The sequence below is a fragment of the Crocodylus porosus genome, unplaced genomic scaffold (assembly GCF_001723895.1).
Source record: "Crocodylus porosus isolate Cpor-Errol unplaced genomic scaffold, CroPor_comp1, whole genome shotgun sequence".
Lineage (NCBI taxonomy): Eukaryota > Metazoa > Chordata > Crocodylia > Crocodylidae > Crocodylus > Crocodylus porosus.
In genome coordinates this window covers 6,485,883-6,503,284 of record NW_017728907.1, presented here as the reverse complement: position 1 = coordinate 6,503,284, position 17,402 = coordinate 6,485,883, and the positions used below count along the sequence as shown (strand labels likewise).

Sequence of the window (17,402 nt, the reverse complement as noted above, 5' to 3'; positions counted from 1 at the left end):
TCAATTATTGATCCCCTTGTATTTCATAATTCTGAAATGCATTAACAATGGAAATTGCATGGAGATGCAATGTGTAGGAGTCAGAATGATATTTTCTTATCTTATACCCAGAAATATGGTACAAGCAGAATTAATTAACTGTGTTTTGCATTATAAAAAAACTTATATGCCTGTAGTGAACATTCGTTTATGCCAGAATATCAGAAATATGTCCAAACTATGGGATGGGAGCAGTCACATAAATGTGTTTGCAAAAATATAATTCCTATCATTTGGGTCCTGATGCAGGAAGATATTCAAGGAACTTAAAACATATGAGTTTTCCTCTTGAAATTAGTGTGACTGCTCCTGTGTTAAGTACTTTCCTGAACAAAACCTTTTTGTAAAGTATACATAAATTCTCATCTAGTCTTCTGGATATTTTGTGCATGTCTGAGGGAGAGAGAGAGAGAGAAAGAGAGAGAGAGTTTTTAAAAATGAAATCCAGCCCAACTTTGTAGTGTGTGTGTGTCCAGGAAAGGGGAGGGAAGGGAATGTGTGCTGATATTTTAATATTAACATTGTTAAAAAGCAAATGTCTGGATATTGAAAATCATGTCAACAGTTCAGAACTTTTTTAACTTTAGTCAATAGGCTACTAGTGGTCTGAAGAGTCCTATATGGCTGCACACTGTTCATAGATTTCATAGATTTCATAGACATTAGGGCTGGAAGGGACCTCGGAAGATCATCGAATCCAGCCCCCTGCCCAAAGGGCAGGAAGTCAGCTGGGGTCATAGGATCCCAGCAAGATAAGCATCCAATTTGCTCTTGAAGGTGTTCATTGGGGTTAAAATAAGTTAAATGAACTTCCATGAAGATCTTATTGTAGGCCATTCTTATTTTGTAATGGGGTTATGAACAGGAAAAGAAGATCTGTTTAGTTGCCCCTGGGAAGAAAGATAACTAATTTATTGCCCGTTCTGTGAAAATATTGCCATCTTTGCTCTGGATAACTGGGTTCATAATTCTCATGAGCTGATGGTAGCATAAACAGTTGAGGGTGGCAGATTGCCAACAAGCACAGGGGCATATGTGATTACATATAGGCTGAGTTAGTCAATCCCACCAGCAGCAGTTCTCACCTTATGACAACTGAAATTCTATTATCTCCAGGTTTTATAACTGCTTAAATTACTTTGCCTTTTGTTACTTGATATGGAGTAATAGCACTTTGTAAGAAAATTCTTTACCTCCTACAAAAATATTCACTCACTTGCCCTCTGCCTCTCTCTCCTCCAGTTTTGTTCAGTCACTTTTCCTGGCATAGCTGTTTCTGCAAAGGCCCAATCTCACTTTTCTTAATGATTTGGGGTTAGCAAGGATATTATGATTGTAGCCCAAATGAAATTTAAAATCTGATTTAGAATGAATTGGTCTTCTCTGTGGAAGACTGTAGGGATGGGGGAGGAAATGGGAGGAGGGGAACAGGGGCTTAAACCTACTTCTATTATAGTTAGCAGAAGTTTAGTCATTGAGATTAATGAATTGGGAATGTAGGACTGGAGTGAATCGCATCATCTGTTCTTCAGAAATTTCTACTACTCCATCTTAAAAATTATTTAAGAAGGGCTGTGTCCTAGATAGACAAAAGCAGAGGCACAGGAATGGCCTCCCATGGCAGGACCCGAGGCAGTGTTGACCTGCCCAGAAAAAGAGAAAGAAAGCCCTGAAAAGGGGACATACTTACCTCCCCTAGGAAAAGCAGAGCTGTGCCAAGAAGGGCAGCTGGCATGGTTCATCAGCCACTTTTATTGCCAGCTGGGGGCAGCGTCAGTAGATGACGTCAGAAAAAAACACCTCCTGGAAGATTCAAAAGCTGGAAGCAGAGAAATGGCAGGGAAGGTAGCAAGGACACCCAAGGGTGAAGCTACTCCCTGGGCTGCAACTCGGCAAGGCCTATAGCTCCAGAAGGGGTAGGATGGAGACCCGCCAGAGTAGTCTTAACTACATTAAGAAGTTTTCACACTCGGCTCAGCGGGACAGCCAGGTCAAAGAAGGACAGCATAGAGGGATCTTGAGGACCGCAGATGCTGGACCAATAAGTGGGATGGGCAATTTATTCTTTACTTCTTTCTTTCTTTCACTTTATTTTGGAGGGCACCTGGAGCCCGAATCAGGGAAGGACCCTCTAAGGGGTCCCGAGTCATGAAGAGAGACCAGGGTGATATTGCAGAAGCCTTGGAGGGACCTGGGACACAGGGACTGAGACGATCCCATGTCTCCATCATCCAGGGCACAAGAGTCATCCAGGGACAGACAAGGTGAGGCGAGGACAGATGGGGACATCAAAAGGGGACAGGCCAGCAACCCATCGTCCAGCAGTCCTGAGGGCTGGCACATGGCAGGGGTGTAGAGGAGGTGGAACCCGAAGAGCACCCACAGAGGGCAGCACCCGGTCTGCAAGAACCCACGAGAAAGAGCCCTACAACTGAAGAAAAGAAGATCAAGTTGTGGCAGGCGAGTGTCAGGATCTCCCTTGGGGTGGAAAGTAACCTAAAATCCAGGTCCCAGAGATATACCCCTCGGCTGGAACCAGGTGTGTGCTTGAAGGCCACCAGAGAGTGCCTATACGAGACCAGGCGTGGCAGGATGTTCCACGGCTGTTCCAGAGCCTCAGGAATCTGATGGTAAGATTTTTTTTTTTCTATTTTCTATCTTGAATTTCTTCATGGCCAGTTTATGGCTGTGAGAGGGGAAGTAAAAGCCCCTCTAGGATGTCCCAGACCCCCGCCCAAGGCACCCAATACCTACCACAGTGACAGGGTCGAGCGGCAGCTGGGGACAACTGTGGATGCAGGCTCCACAATTCTGGAGCTGCCTGAAGCTGCAGATCAGCATGGGACATGGGCGGAGCCTCGGAGAAGCACAGGAGGCTCAAAAAGCAGCTGGGAGAACAGCTGTGCAGCCAGCAAGGGAGGAGCAATACGATGACATGGAGACGCTGGCAGAGCACAGGAGGATTGCCCAAGTGGAGGACAGAGGGAGAGAGTTGAGAGGCGGAGGGAAGGCTCTGGTGGGGCAGAGAGGAAGCCCAAGCCTGAAGAGCCAGGGGACTCCTGGGAGCAGCACCGCTACAGGTATAGTAGTGAGAGATGGTGGCAGGGAGCTGCTAGCCTGTGTATGCAGCCCAGCAGGGAAGGAGCAGCCCAGCAAGGGAACTGAGCACCTCACCTGCTTGGAAACAGCTAGGGAGTGACCCCAAGTCAGTTGGGGCCCAGAAGCAGTCATGCAGGGGCGACAAACCGGGGTGGGAAATAGGGCGGATGCCCCCCCTTTCCACGGACACTGGGAGAAAATGTATGAGTAAGTCCCTCCTTCTTTTTCTTTCTCCATTTTGAGTAACCAAGCAGACCCTGGGAGATAGGACCCCAGGGGCTCATCGGCAGAAGGTTGAATATTTTCTGTTGGTTCATTTCTGAAGTCCTAGTTAGCCCTGAGACAGGACAAGTTTATGAGCCTAAGGTGGCCTGAAGCCAAGGAACCGGCAGTGGGGAGATTGTGTTGGCCAAGAAGGCCCGAAGCACTGCAGGTGGGCGACCTGGGTGAAAGGAGAGACCATCCAGGGGAAGACCTGCCAGGTACAGCATCAGTCCAGGCCTTGGAAGTGGTGAGGGTGGGGTAAAGGGGAGGTTTGGAGCCCCATGAAGAAAAGACCAGGATTGAGACCTCTTCACTACTCAGGGGCCACCTAAAGGGAACTGCCTCCCCAACAATGAAGATGTGGCAGGCGAGTAAGGGCAGCACCCGTACCATCTAGGTGGCACCTGAGCCAAGCCTCATTCTGACGTTGCTTAGGAACAAGGCACCTACAAAGAAGAGGCTGAAGCCTTATAACACCTACACATGACAATGGCCATTTTGTTTTCACCATCTTTGTTTTCTAGTTTAAAGCGCTTTAGTGCCTTGATGCATTTGTAGAAAGCACCAAGCTCCTTTAGTCTCCTTTTATAAATTCTTCCAGTAGAGCCAGACAGAATTAACCACATTGAGTTTCATAGGAAAATTTTGATTTACTGCACCCAAAATGTTTCATGAAAACATCTTAGTTTTGAGTGGGGTATCCAGGCTGTACCCATATTGGTATAGAGGAAAAAGCAATTAGGACTTGTGGTAAAGGTGATATCTTTTATTAGACCACTTAGATTTTTGCCAAAAAAAAATCTTTAATTTCAGGCACAAACACCCTTCATGAAGCATCAGAGAAAAGATTGTAAAAGTTCTCCTGGGTAGAAATTCATATTCAAGTTCATATTTCCATCATTTACTCCTCTGTGGAATATGAAACACCACAACCAAAAGGAAATATGACTTCACCCTGTTTACCAACAAACAACTTCAGAGTACACAGACTATTCCAACATTTTCTCTAAGCCTAATCTACATAAGTTCCAAACAGATTTTAGCACATCTTCAATTGTCCTATGAAATATGAACTTGAATTTCTACCCAGAACTTTTACAATCCTTTCTCCAATGCCTCATGAAGAGTGTTCATGCCCAAAAGCCTGCAGTTAAAAGAATGTTTTTGCAAAAATCTAGCTGGTCTAATAAAAGATATCACCTCTTAGTTTTGAGGAGATTCATCAGTTTGCAGGCAGGGTTTATCAGAAGGATAATGAGAAGCCTGCCCCCTCACATCCTCAGCCCAAGGGCAGAGCTGCCATATATTCTATTCTACAACCTAGGACCCATTGATTTTGAAGCAACAGTGACACTGACAAAAATGTACATTTCAGACAGAAACTGCAGGAAACAAGGGAGAATTGTTTATTTCAGAAACATAATCTCCCAGGATTTCTGGCATGATTTTGTGGTGTTTTTAATCAATGAAAAAATTGGGAAAAAATAGTTTTCATCTGCATGAGAATAAATAATTTAAGTTTCTTACAGACCCCAACTCCTGAGTTTTGGTCAAATCAACTCTCCATTACTTGACTATCCTAGTAACCCTGCTCAACTTCTGGTCCAATTTAAGTTAATATTCCTTGAGCATACATAACCAGAATTGTATATAGCATCCAGATGAAGTCTCACCCAGGCTCACCTAGGATATATCTATCTGTACTGGAATTGCTTCGCCTCATACATCTTAAGATTGTAGTTGACTTTTTCATGGCTTCATCACATTGGCTCTTAGTTATTTTATGAAAGACTAATGCATTCAGATCTTTCTCTTCATCTATTACTTGCAATAGGTGAGGCTCCAATTAAAAGCAGAAATTGTTATTTCTTATTACTACATCACTGTGTATTGTTACATATCATTCCATTTCTATTACTCTAATCCCAGAGGTCATCTACTTCCTCTTGTATGCTATATCAGTCTTCCTCTATATTGACAATGTCACCAAACATTTCTCATCAGTTGATTTCAATAGCACACTCCTACTTTTGAGGCCAAGACCAGTAATGAGTGTATAAAATATAGAGAGTCCCAAGATTATCTTTATTAGAAATCTCCCATAGTTTCTTACCCATATTACAATTCTTGTATGTGTCTATCTACTCACAAATAATATTGTTTCACAAATAATATTCTGAATGGCACCTTTCAAATATTTTACTGGTGTCCAACTACATCTACCACACTTCTCTTTACTAAAATAATTAGTTGTCTCTCAGAATTAAAATATAATTTGAAACCCCTCTTTAGTACATTGGATTTTATTCCACTTTCCTTTTCCTTCCACATCTTATTTTGTGTTCCTTCATAATTTAGACCCTACAACACAAGTTAGACTAAAATATACATAGTTGCTTATATCCTTTTCCCTTCCTTTTTCATTTATAGTTATATGAACTAGCAGCTTGTTCCAACATAATTTATATTTAATTAATCAAACATATATAAGACAAAAAGAGGAGCCTCAAAAAAACCAAACCTCAGATTCATTTAAACAACTTGTATTTGTTTTCCTAGCCAAAAAAGACTGCTTTGGGTTTGTATTGAATGAGTCAGGGGTGGGGGGAGGGGAAGATTATGATGACTCACAAGTATGAAGTGTGAGGGAAACGCAAACAACATAAAAGGCAGAGCCAACCAAAATTAGTGAGGCAAAACTAGGTTTGCATAATACATTTATGCAAAAAGAACTAGCCTATTACATGTTGCAAGAGGATTAGGGGAAGTGATTGCTGAAGTCAGAGAATAAAGCTTTGCAAGGTCAGCTCCAGGAACAGTTAGTGATCAAAACCTGAGTGTATGTAGCTCAAAGCAACCACAAACACCACCTTCCACTCTAAATGTGTCTGGTTTGTTTCTGAAACACTGAGATGATCCTGCTGGGCTACGGTGTACTGCTCCTCCTCTGGACATGTTGTTCTGCCCAAAATGGTAAGTACTGTAGTTAAAATGAAAGACATATCTTAACAAAAATTTGCTTGATGATGCATTTTATAAATCAAAGGAAAAAGTTGATATTACACTGGAGTCTGAGAGTTAAAAGTAATTAAAAGTTTGCCCTGTGATCATCATACTCACTATCTTATAGTGTGAGTGATTTCATCTCTGTATTTGTCTATATTATGCTATGCTGCCCAATGAAGCTAAAATGTAATCTAGTTACATGCAAATGAACAAGAATCAAACCAACTTCTACTATTTTTATCAACTTGTAAATCTATTAATTTGTGGTACAGTAGTTAAAGTAGTGAAATCTAGTATCTAATAATTGCAAATTAAAATTGTGGAATGTATATGACAAATATGAATATTATTTTCTATGTTGAACGATTAATAAAATATTCTGTAAACTAAATTTTGCTATATTTTATTACAGTAAATTACTAAGCAAAAGATTTATGACTGGGATGAGTGCTTCCAAAATATCCATACGTTTTAAATCTACTTTCCATGACTCAATGACAGAGAAATTATTTTTTAAAAGAGCAAAGTGTATGTAAGGAAACTTTTTTGCATTTTTTAGGTGAGTGCTTTACAGCTGGCCTTGAAATTCTCTGTAGCACAGAACTAACACTGAGAAACAGACTTTTTGATTTCTGAAGAGCTTGTTTTCAAATATAAGAATGTCTATATCCTTTAATCAGCATACATAATAATTTGCTATCCATGTCTGCTATCAGGGACCTGTAGCTACACTTGCAGGGGAAGAATTTCTGGGTGCTTTTAATTACAGATTATTTTACTGATTTCATGGCTTGGGGCTTTCATTTGATTAAAGATGGCAGGTTAGGCCCAGAATATTTTTCAGGGGTTTTTTTCCCTTTCAAAAGAATTCAGTGGGCTAGAAATAATTTTAGTAGGAAAGTCCATAATTAAAATATATTGTTTAGTATATATTTCTATTTTAACTTGAACAAAAAAAAATTATGAATTGAATTCTAATTTACAAAGATTTTGCCAAAATCTCTTTTGTATTCAAAACAGCATTAATAATAAACAAGTACATTTGAAGTTTGGTGAGAAAACTAAGCAAAATCTGGTTTCTTTTTTTATACCCACCATCTATAGAGGTCAGGGAAATTATAAATTGACTTTATGTAAATAAGACAGTATTTGATTATGTGGGACAGATTTAACTAGGAGGTAAACTACTGCAAATTGGCAGAAAATCTATTTTCCATGGTGGAACAGCTCTAGATCTACACTGATATAAATTGGTTGTACAATTTGTGTCTCAGTGTTGGCCATCAATAATGTTTATGTGAATTATAGATCTCATATTGTCTTTAAAAAGCTTCCAAGGGCTTCCAATTCTTGGAGTTTATTTTCTTCTTTATTTTGAAGCTATTGTAGCCGTTGTTTTTATAATAAGGTTCTTCCTACACCTCAAATTATGGTCATATAATTGTGATGATTTAGATTCTAGATCTATTCAGGTAAATGCCAATGCTCCTACGGATTTAACTGGGGCCTGGATTTTGCCTTATAGACTTTAAGGTCTGGATTTCCTCCCAATTTCTATTTGTGCAAATTGGGAATAATTGAAATTAAATCAATAGAAGGATATCAGGTTGTGACTGGAATATAGGCCTCTAAATCATCTGAACTCTATTCCATTTGATGCTATCTTTGTTCATGCCTAAGGGCTAGATCCAGATTGGTTCTATAAGTGCTTAAACAAGATTTACACAAAGTTCTTGGGTCATAGGTGATATATTTTATTAGACCAACGAAGTAGTACCCCCCCAAAAAAAGATTTAGGCAGGATTTAGGCATCTAAATTTTAAAGAGTAATTCATATTGGCAAGACATGACTTTCGTGTAATAATCTAGTGGCTAGATCCCTTGCTCAGGCTTGTGTCACATAGGGTGACAAAAACTCAGAATACAGACCTGCCAATTCCTGGGCAAGTGATCTAACTACTAGGTTATTATACAAGAGATGTACATAATTAGTGATCAGTTACCAGGGTCTTGTTATATAGTAATTTTAGGTGGCTCCTGGAGCTCTTAAATCCTGGCTTGTTCACACATAACACCTGAAACTGGTTTTAATCATTTGCTTTGTGGCTCAATTTTATGCCACTGCAGGGTAGGATGATCCATGTTACCCATCTTGTGTTATATTAATATGTAGTCACTCTAAGCTACACCTTAGTGCAGGGGCAGGAAATTATTTCAGGTGGAGAGCCACTTACCGAGTTCTGGCAAGCTGTTGAGGACCACATGAATAGCCCCACCCCTTGACAGGTGCCCCGCCCCCTGGTTGCCATCTTGGGACTGGAAGTCCTGCCCCCTAACCTTTGCCACAAGAAGCCCCTTCTTTTGCCCCCAGAAATCCTCCTTTCAGCAAGGAGTTTTGCCATCTCAGAACGAGAAAAATACCAAATTATATTCTAAAAATCAAACATCAACAACATTCATTAATTTGGTTTCAAAAAATATTTTTGTCCTAATTACATGTGTTTGTGTAGTATACATAGAAGTGATTGCACAATAGTTTAAAATAAAGTCTTACTCTTGTATACTGTGGGGGGTGTGGGCGCATGGGCGTGGGTATAGTTTTGTGGGAGGCTATGGAAGTGTGGATATGTGGGGGAGGGTGTTGGGTGTCTGTGGGGTGGATAGGTCTGGGGTGAGGGAGCATGTGGGTATGTGTGGATATGTGGGGGGGGGTGTATGGGGTTTGTGGGGGACTGTGTGTGGGGGGAGGGTGCCTGGGGAGTGTGAAGGGTGTGGGTGTGGGGGTCTGCGTGTATGGCAGTGCAAGGGGGTTGTGGGTGCATGTGTATGGTGGGGGTCACCCTACAAACATACACACATTCTCTCCCTCATTGCGCATGCATACACACACACACACACATACAGTGTGCCTCGTTCGCTACACATGCACACACACACAGATACACATACACTGTGTTCTTCACTTGCTACACACACACACGCACACACACACACTCTGTGTGTGCTTCCATCATTGCACTCTCTCTCTCTCTCCTTCCCTCACTGCTCTCTGTCTCCCCCTCCCTCATTGCACAGACACACATGCACACTCCTCTCCCACTTCTGGACCTGGGGTACCAATGCCACTCCATACTCCCATGGTCCAGTGATGTAGCTGGGGGCCATGTGGTGCTGGAGCAGCTGCAGACAGAGGCTTCCAGGTGGGAGGGTAGGGGTAGGGGTAGGGGCTTCCAGGTGGGAGGGTAGGGGTAGGGGTAGGAGAAGGTAGGGGGTGGGGTGAGGTGGGGCTGGCCTGGCCTGGCCTTTCTCTTGACTCCTACCAGCTTCCCCTGTCAGCTTCCTTTGACAGACAGCCAGGAGCAGATAAATATGAATTTTCTAAACTTCTTAGGTGCCCTGTGGGCTGGATAGAATGTCCTGGCAGGCCACAGGCCATATTTTGCCTGCCCCTGCCTTAGTGGAAACACCCCATATATCCCCTTTCCCTGCTGGCTTGATTCAGGCCCATTGCCCACCCCGCCAAACTCTCCCCAGCACAACAGATCCCTGCTCACTGCCCCTACCACTCTTCCCCTTCACTTACATGTGGATGCCTGCATTGTCTGTCTCCAGGGAGCAGGCAAGGAAAGGTTAACCTGAATGCCTGGCTGCTGTCTCTGGGTGGGCTCAGCCTAGAGAAGAGTAGCAGCCCAGCAGTGACAGTGGTGGTTGGGCAGGTAAGCTAGCCCTTTCCTGCACACTTTCTCGGCATAGGTAGCACAGGAAGCCACAAGTAAGCATGAGCATTTGAGGGTGGGGAGCAAGAGAGAACCCCAATGTACAGGGAAGGAGCACTGGAGGCAGGGGGAAACTAGTGGAGCACCAGGGGCAGAGAGTGGGGAGGAAATCCAGAATGGGGTGTGTGTGTCTGTGTGTGGGGGGGTGTTGGAGTTTTACCTTTCAGTACTCTGTGCCCCCTGGTGGCCTCAACATGACTGTTTCAAACTTAAGCTAGTACTAACAGGGATCAATGTATGTGTGGTTCACAGTATAGCATTTCACATGACCCTTAGATAGCTGCTCGCAGTAAAGGGGCTAAGCATTCTGGGTCTTAAGTAAAATGCTAGGCCAGATTCTGTTCCACTTATTAAATTAACTTAGATGCTGAAATAGGATCCTATTACCCACAAATTTTTTAACATAGATCTGCCATAGATGCATTAATGGATTTTCAGGAATTTGAGTGGAGTGGAATAGAGTTGCATTTGTATACCTATATCCTCTTAGACTCCCATAGGTGGAATAGGATCTGACTCATAATATGCAGCCTGACATAGAAGTTGAGACTTCCATGAAGGGCAGGTCAATGATCTCTACAGACCAGCTCTAGGTGCCTCCAACATTTCTAAATTGACTTTTAGAGCCATCATTCTTTAAATAGAGAGCGTAAGTGTTTTCCTCTGAGTCACCCTCATAGGCGTAAGAAGTCCCTCTTCTTAGAACTGGGTATAAGCCCCCTGCCCTCCCCCTGCACCCCGCTGTTCTCCTTGCAGCTTATTCCCTCCCACATTTCCTTCACCATATGCAGCCTCTGCTTCCCCACCTGCCCCACTTCATTCCCCTCTTACCCATGCTTCATGCCTGTAGGCTCCATCCCTATTTTGGTCTGAGGACTAAGGATGGCCCCACCCCAGCCCTGTAGCAGTGGCACACACCTGGCATGGCTGCTATGGGGCCTAGGCTGGAGATGTGCTCAGTGCCCAGGCTAAAACAGGGATGGATCCTGCTGCCATGGGGCAAGAGTAAACAGGAAGCAGAGGCTTGTCAGGGAAGGGCAGGAGGGGGAGCAGAGTCTGGAGGGTAAGTGGGAAAGAGGGGAGCAGGGGCAGAAGTGGAGTGGGGGCCCAAGACTGTGGGAAAGCACTCAGGGCAGGCATAAGCATAAATTTGTTGTGGAGATTTGTGCCTGTGGCCTTATGGCTGTATGCTTGCCAGACCAAGACAGGGACTGCATGGCCACCTGGGCTGTGATACAGGCACTGTAGCAGAGCTGCCTGCACTTCTGGGCTCCCAGTGGGCCATGGCTTCACAGTTAGCCTTTGGCTTGCACTCCTATCATGACTTCTGGTGCCCATGCTCTGCCATCTGGACAGCTATCACCCAGAAGATGTGTTCCTTGCAGTGGCCCACTTCAAAATGTCGAAGCATGTCCTCCTGGCCCCAAATGACCAGGTCAGCCACCTCATCTGCCCTCCAGCTGGGTCACCAGTGCTGGCCCTGGCTAGGCTCTTCTGCCTGGATTCTGCCACTTGCCTCACCAGCAGAGATCCCTGTGTTCCCTGTTTAAAAATTCCAAATTATCTGATAACCCCCGCCAAATTCTCCACTATATACAGAGAGATCAGTTAGGCAATGATTTATTGATATATTTACAATTTTAAAGCAATTTAGAAGCCTACCAGTGTCTCTATCATCATAACAGGTGTGGCTGGTGAACTGAGACTGGTGGGGCGGTGGAGCACCCCACGGGAGGTGGGGAGGTTTGCAGCCTCCCTGCTACTGGTCAGAGTGCCCAGCCATCTGTAGCACCAGGTCCACCCCCCTAGCTGGCTGCAAACCCCACCTCCTCTCACTTCTGTGAAATACTCCACCGCCCCTCGGGTCTCATTTCACCAGCTGTGCCTGCATCATAGTAAAATAAACTCTAAATACCTATGTACTTTGGTGTTTGCTTTTGGTTGTTTTATCATAGAAAAATCAGAGCTGCCCCTGCCCCTTTTGCTCACCAGGATGTGAGGAACTGAGCAGCACTGATGTGCCAGTGCCCTGTCCCTGCCTCTGCCCCTGCTTCTCACTCTGAACCCACAGCCCTGCCAGTACCCCTCATTCCTAACCCACAGCCTCTGCCTGCCCCCACTAGCTCCCTCCTAGCAGCAGCTCCATACCATGAGTCCAGCTGCAGCTCTTCTACCTGTTGCTTTGTGACTCTGAGCAGTGCCAACCACTGCTGTTCTGCTCCCTGTACCTATTTACAGGCCCCAGTGATCCCTGTGTCACTCCTGGGAAGTCCTTGACTGGGTCTCAGGGACCCAGTCAAGGACTGGGCAAGCACTTTCCCTTCCAAACCAGCCTCCCCCTGCACAGCCTGCTTTAGGGGGACAGGGGGGCTCTAAGCCTGGCTCTGGTGGCCTTTCCTACCCAGAGAGCTTACTCATCCCTGACTCCTTTCTCTCACACACTTTCCTGCTGTCACCTCCACAACCTTCCCCCATCCCATCCCACACCCAAGTGGTTGCTAGGACCTGGAGCGCCCCCGCCAGGCTAAGGACACATTTCCCAGCACTGGTGTGGGCACAGGGCAGGGCTTCAGTGTGACAGTTGCCCTAGCAGCCATGGCTCCTGCCAGCAGGTCCATTCCCATCCTGTCTGGCAACTGGGCACACAGGGTGTGAGATTTATGGGGGGAATATGGGGTGTTGGGGTGGGTTGTGCATGGGTATAGGGTTTGTGGGGGTGAAGTTTGTGGAGGTTTGTATAGGTGTTTGGGCGGTATGTGGTTTGTGGGTGGATTGTTTGGGAGTTTGTGGGGGTGAGAGGACATTGTGGGGTTGGGGGGACTGTGTGTTGGGGTGTGAGGGGACTGTGAGGGTGGAGGCAACTGCTCAGGATACTCCCCCCCAGAAGGTGCACAGACTCTCCCTCTATCCCCCCTGCAGCAGCAGCTATTGGGGTGCTTATGGCTCAGTACTTGTAGAGCTCCCTAACGGCATGGCCCCAGCCACCTCATACTGCCTGTGCCACATACAGCTGCCTTGGCCCGGGCTGGGAGTGGGCATACACCTTCAGGTAGGACCGGGCCATTCTTACTGTCACCCAGGCTCCCAGCACCACACACAAGAGCTGGGTGCCCTCAGGCTGGGCTGGGTCCTGCCTACAAGTGCCCTGTGTGCCATTGGGCTGTACTGGCTCCATGGAAGCAGGACCCAGCCTGACCCAAGAGCGCATGGCTCTCACATGCAGTGCTGGGACCCTGGGTGACAGCAGGAGTGGCCTGGTCCTGCCTGAAGGCACACATCCCTGGGCTGGGCTAGCTCCATGTGGCACAGGGAGCACTGGGTCCCAGGCATCCAGGCCTTTGCCACACTGTAGGGGCTCTGCCAGTACCGGGCCCTGAATACCCCAACGGCCGCTGCTGCTGCTGCTACAGGGGGCTGTTCACTGTGCTGGGGTAGTGGGGGGGGGACTATATACTGTGCAGGGGAGAGTGGGCAGGGGACCCACCCCTCCCAAGCAGTTCCCCCACCCCCCCAATCCCTACTTACTGGGACATAGCCTGGGTCCAAGACCCTGCTGCAGCCTTGCCCTGCTCCTATTTGCCCCATCACACTGAGGCAACATGCTGGAGCAGCAGGGGAAGGGGCAGACACAGAGACACTGGCTACGTGCTAAAACATCTCTCTGTAGGACCCAGTCTCTGGTTGTTTCAGGGCACACTCCAGGAGTGTGCTCTGTGTCACCTTTTTTCAGCATGGTTTTTTTTTTTAATACTAGGATTTCCTGGTATCAAAATTAGAGTCTACACTGCAAATACGCAGCGTGGGGAACATTTTTTTGTTCCCAGGGTGCCTCTTGCAGCATCTCAAATTACTTTCAGATGCTGCAACAGCTCACTCGTCTGGATGCTGACTTAGAATTTTGCACTGCCTGTAGTCAAAGCATGATATGTATTTTTTTCTTCCATAATTGTGCTTGATGTGAGGTTTAAACGTATGATGCAGTTCTAAGTGTGATATAGGATATGAACAGGAATTTGTTTCTAGTGGTGGAAATCTATGAGAAATTTTCCACTGCTAAAAATCTTTCTGGAAGAGGGAGTATACATAGGCATTTTAGCTGCAGCCACCCCCTCTGCCCTGCTCCCTATGCCTTCCCCAAACCAGGGTGATCCTGGTCTGGAGAAGCTATGAGATCAGGAGGAGAGGAAGGAATATGGCACTGACCCTGCCTTTTCCCCAAATGGTGTGTGTCTAAAATTCCTGAGTGCCAAGACTATGAGGAGCCTTTTCCTGATATCAGACATAGGGAACTCCCAACCTTTAAAAAGCAGATGTGAAGCTGAATATCCACATGCTTTTTTTTATATATTCCTTGAGTTTTTTTATAAGCCCATTTAAATGAGGCACTCATGCAAGCCCCAGGGAATATAGAACACTTCCCTATCCCCAGCTGCATGAGCAACTTAAAGAGGTGCCCAAGAGAATGTAAATACCAGGAGAATATAAACTACACTGGAATCTTACATAAAGTTCATATAATCGGAATTATATCATTAAAACACACACAAAAAATTTACAACTTTGGAAATGATTGCAAGACATTTATTTTAATTTGTCAACAAAACATATTGTTAAGGGTGTAACTTGACAAATAAAGCAGTGAAGCTGAAATCAAAAAGTTTATTTACTTTTAAGATATGCATGTGCAATCAATAAGAATTGCCCATATGCATTAAAGAAAAATTTCACCATGTAATTAAATGTATAAATTAAAGGAAGATCTCTATATATGTATCTATATCAGTGATATCCAGATTCTATTCATGCCTTTTCCAAGTTCAAGTTCTTGTTCTTGAAGATTCTTGAATCTTTTCCAAGTTCAAGAATGCAAATGCATAGCAAAGCTGTATTATAAATACACAAACAAAAATGAAGGTCCCCTCACTTTGTAGTTTCATGCAACTCCACAGATTTGTCTGCAGACAAATTCAAGTGAGAAGAAAAGTATGTAGAATTTGGCAATTGGAAGATAGGTAAGAGCTATTCATGAGACAGTCAAGTCAAGGAATATTTTCAATTTAGCTTCTGATTGGCATGTAATGATTCCAGACTGTTAAACCGTATATCAACCCAGCGATTTGAAAAAAAAAAAGTATTAAAGAACAAGTATTTTTCAGTGGGTCTTGATCATCACTCTTAAAGAGTGTCAACCATGTGTTTTTTGACAGCATCTGAGCGCCCTCTGGTGGACACAAAGCAGTAATTTTACTTAACTGTATGTTCTGTTTTAATGAGTGGGTTTGTAATGTTTCCATTTGGTTTGGCATAACTGTTACAGATTGTGCTCTTTACACTATAGGGGCTCATATTAGTGAAATATAAAATACCGAGAGATTATGAGAATTTATATTGCAATAAAATTAACTTTATTTTTTGCATAAAAACTGACCAACTGGGTTTTCTGCTTCTCACATGCTGGGGAAATGAAACTATACCACCCCTTCCTGGTCATGGAGCAATGATCATTAGCCAGTTCTCCCCAGCCAAGTATTGCAGGTTTTTTCCAGTTTGCAAGCAGAGGATGGTTAGGAGAATGGGATCAGGTGACTGTGTTGTCACTAGGCTGGGGGAAACAAATTGACATCGACAGTGATGGAAATATGGTGACTGCAGAACTTAGTTTCTTGGAAGTACAGGAATATATTTATCCATCTTGCACATTTGGTGCTGGGAAGATTGGGAGTTGCTGTTATGGGAAAGAAAATATAAGGATAAACATGGAGTTACCTCTGTCCTCACTTTTTATATTCTTTGACTGAAGTCATGCAAAAACGCACTTTAGATGCTTAAAAGTGAGATTCTGGGCAGAAGTGCCCATCGCTCTTAACTCAAACTTGTAGTGTGTAACAGAGCACAGAGTGTTACTAGCAGAGGACTGAGTGGCAGCTAGGCAGCTTGCAGCTACATGCAATGCCAATTAGGCAGAGTGGCCTGATTGGGAGTAGGATACAGCTGGGCTCTATAAGGGCTGAGTCCTGAACTGCAAAGAGGCAGCAGTCTGCTGCCAGCAGTTAGGGAACAGCTGGGCTTCTGCTCAGAGTAACATCTTGGAAGTAAGGGCAGAAGCTATGGGAAAGGAGGCAGCCCCGTGATCCTGGGCATGACAGAACACTACACCCTGCTGGGGACAGGTGGCCTGGCAGGACTGTTTGTGGCAGGACAGTCCCCCCAGAAATGCCAAGCCAGTTACCACCCTTGAAGTACATTGGGGTACCTCCTAACCCCAGTCCCACATCCCTGGTGGGTGAGATTGAGCAGGGGGAGCCCAGACTCATCAAGAGTACTGAGGCAGGCCCCACATCAGTGGAGGGACGTGTGGCAGTGCCCAGACTCTTGGTGAATGTCTGAGGCTGCATATAGGAGCCAGCATGAAGCTCCAGGAGGGTAGGGCCCTGAGCCTTGGGGAGCTCTTAAGGAAGCTCCCAGGGCCAGGGATAATGGGATAGCTCAAGGAGGGCTTTGGGAGAGGGTTTGGAGCCCTGATCCCAGAGGTGGGCTTGGAGGTCCGAGGTGTGCGGGCTTGGAGTCCAGTGTACAGGGCCTGGGGCTCAGTGTGTGTGTAAAGAGAGAACCCATGGTGAAGGCGCTGAGACCGTGAGTCCCACATGAGACTCTGGAGCTTGGGTCCCAGTGTTAGCTAGCTGGAGGAAGCATCTGCGAGGCATGGGATATGACAGAGGGGAAGATCAGAGTCTTATACATAGGCTGTTGTCATCGGGGCAGATAAATGGGCAGCCTCCCTGATTAACATTGGATAATTAGTAACATCAAGGCATGGCAGATGAGGAGGCAGGTGGCTGGCCCTAAGACAAGTGGGTGGGCCTATGTTTAGACAGGTCCTGGGACTCCCACTTGTTACATAGTGATACAAAAATAGCTTAATCATTTAAACTTTGACTTTGAATGAAGAAGGATTTAAATTGGCACTATTTTGTTTTGTATCACTACAGAACAATGTGGATATAACAGTTGTTATCCTTTAATATCAGTATAATTTTTACATCTCAATACCTAAAGATAAATTTTTCCAGTGTCTATGTACTTAAGTGTTAGCAAAAGATTGTGCAGTTTCCTGTACTCAACTGCCATGATATTTTAAAGCTGAAGTATATTATAACGTGGGGAACCTGGGGAGGGGTCCAGAGGAGGGCCACTCATATGGTTGGGGGCCTCCGTGGC

At 45.0% G+C, this 17,402-nt stretch overlaps 1 protein-coding gene across 1 annotated transcript in view; it reads left to right on the top strand.

Moving 5' to 3' along the window:
• Nucleotides 1-6,092: 6,092 nt before the first annotated feature.
• CFH (complement factor H) overlaps nucleotides 6,093-17,402 on the top strand; it is a 72,272-nt gene continuing 60,962 nt past the window's right edge. The window contains exon 1 of the mRNA XM_019530570.1: nucleotides 6,093-6,375. Coding sequence (XP_019386115.1) covers nucleotides 6,315-6,375 — 61 coding nt within the window. The 5' untranslated portion in view covers nucleotides 6,093-6,314. The remainder of the gene's footprint in view (nucleotides 6,376-17,402) is intronic.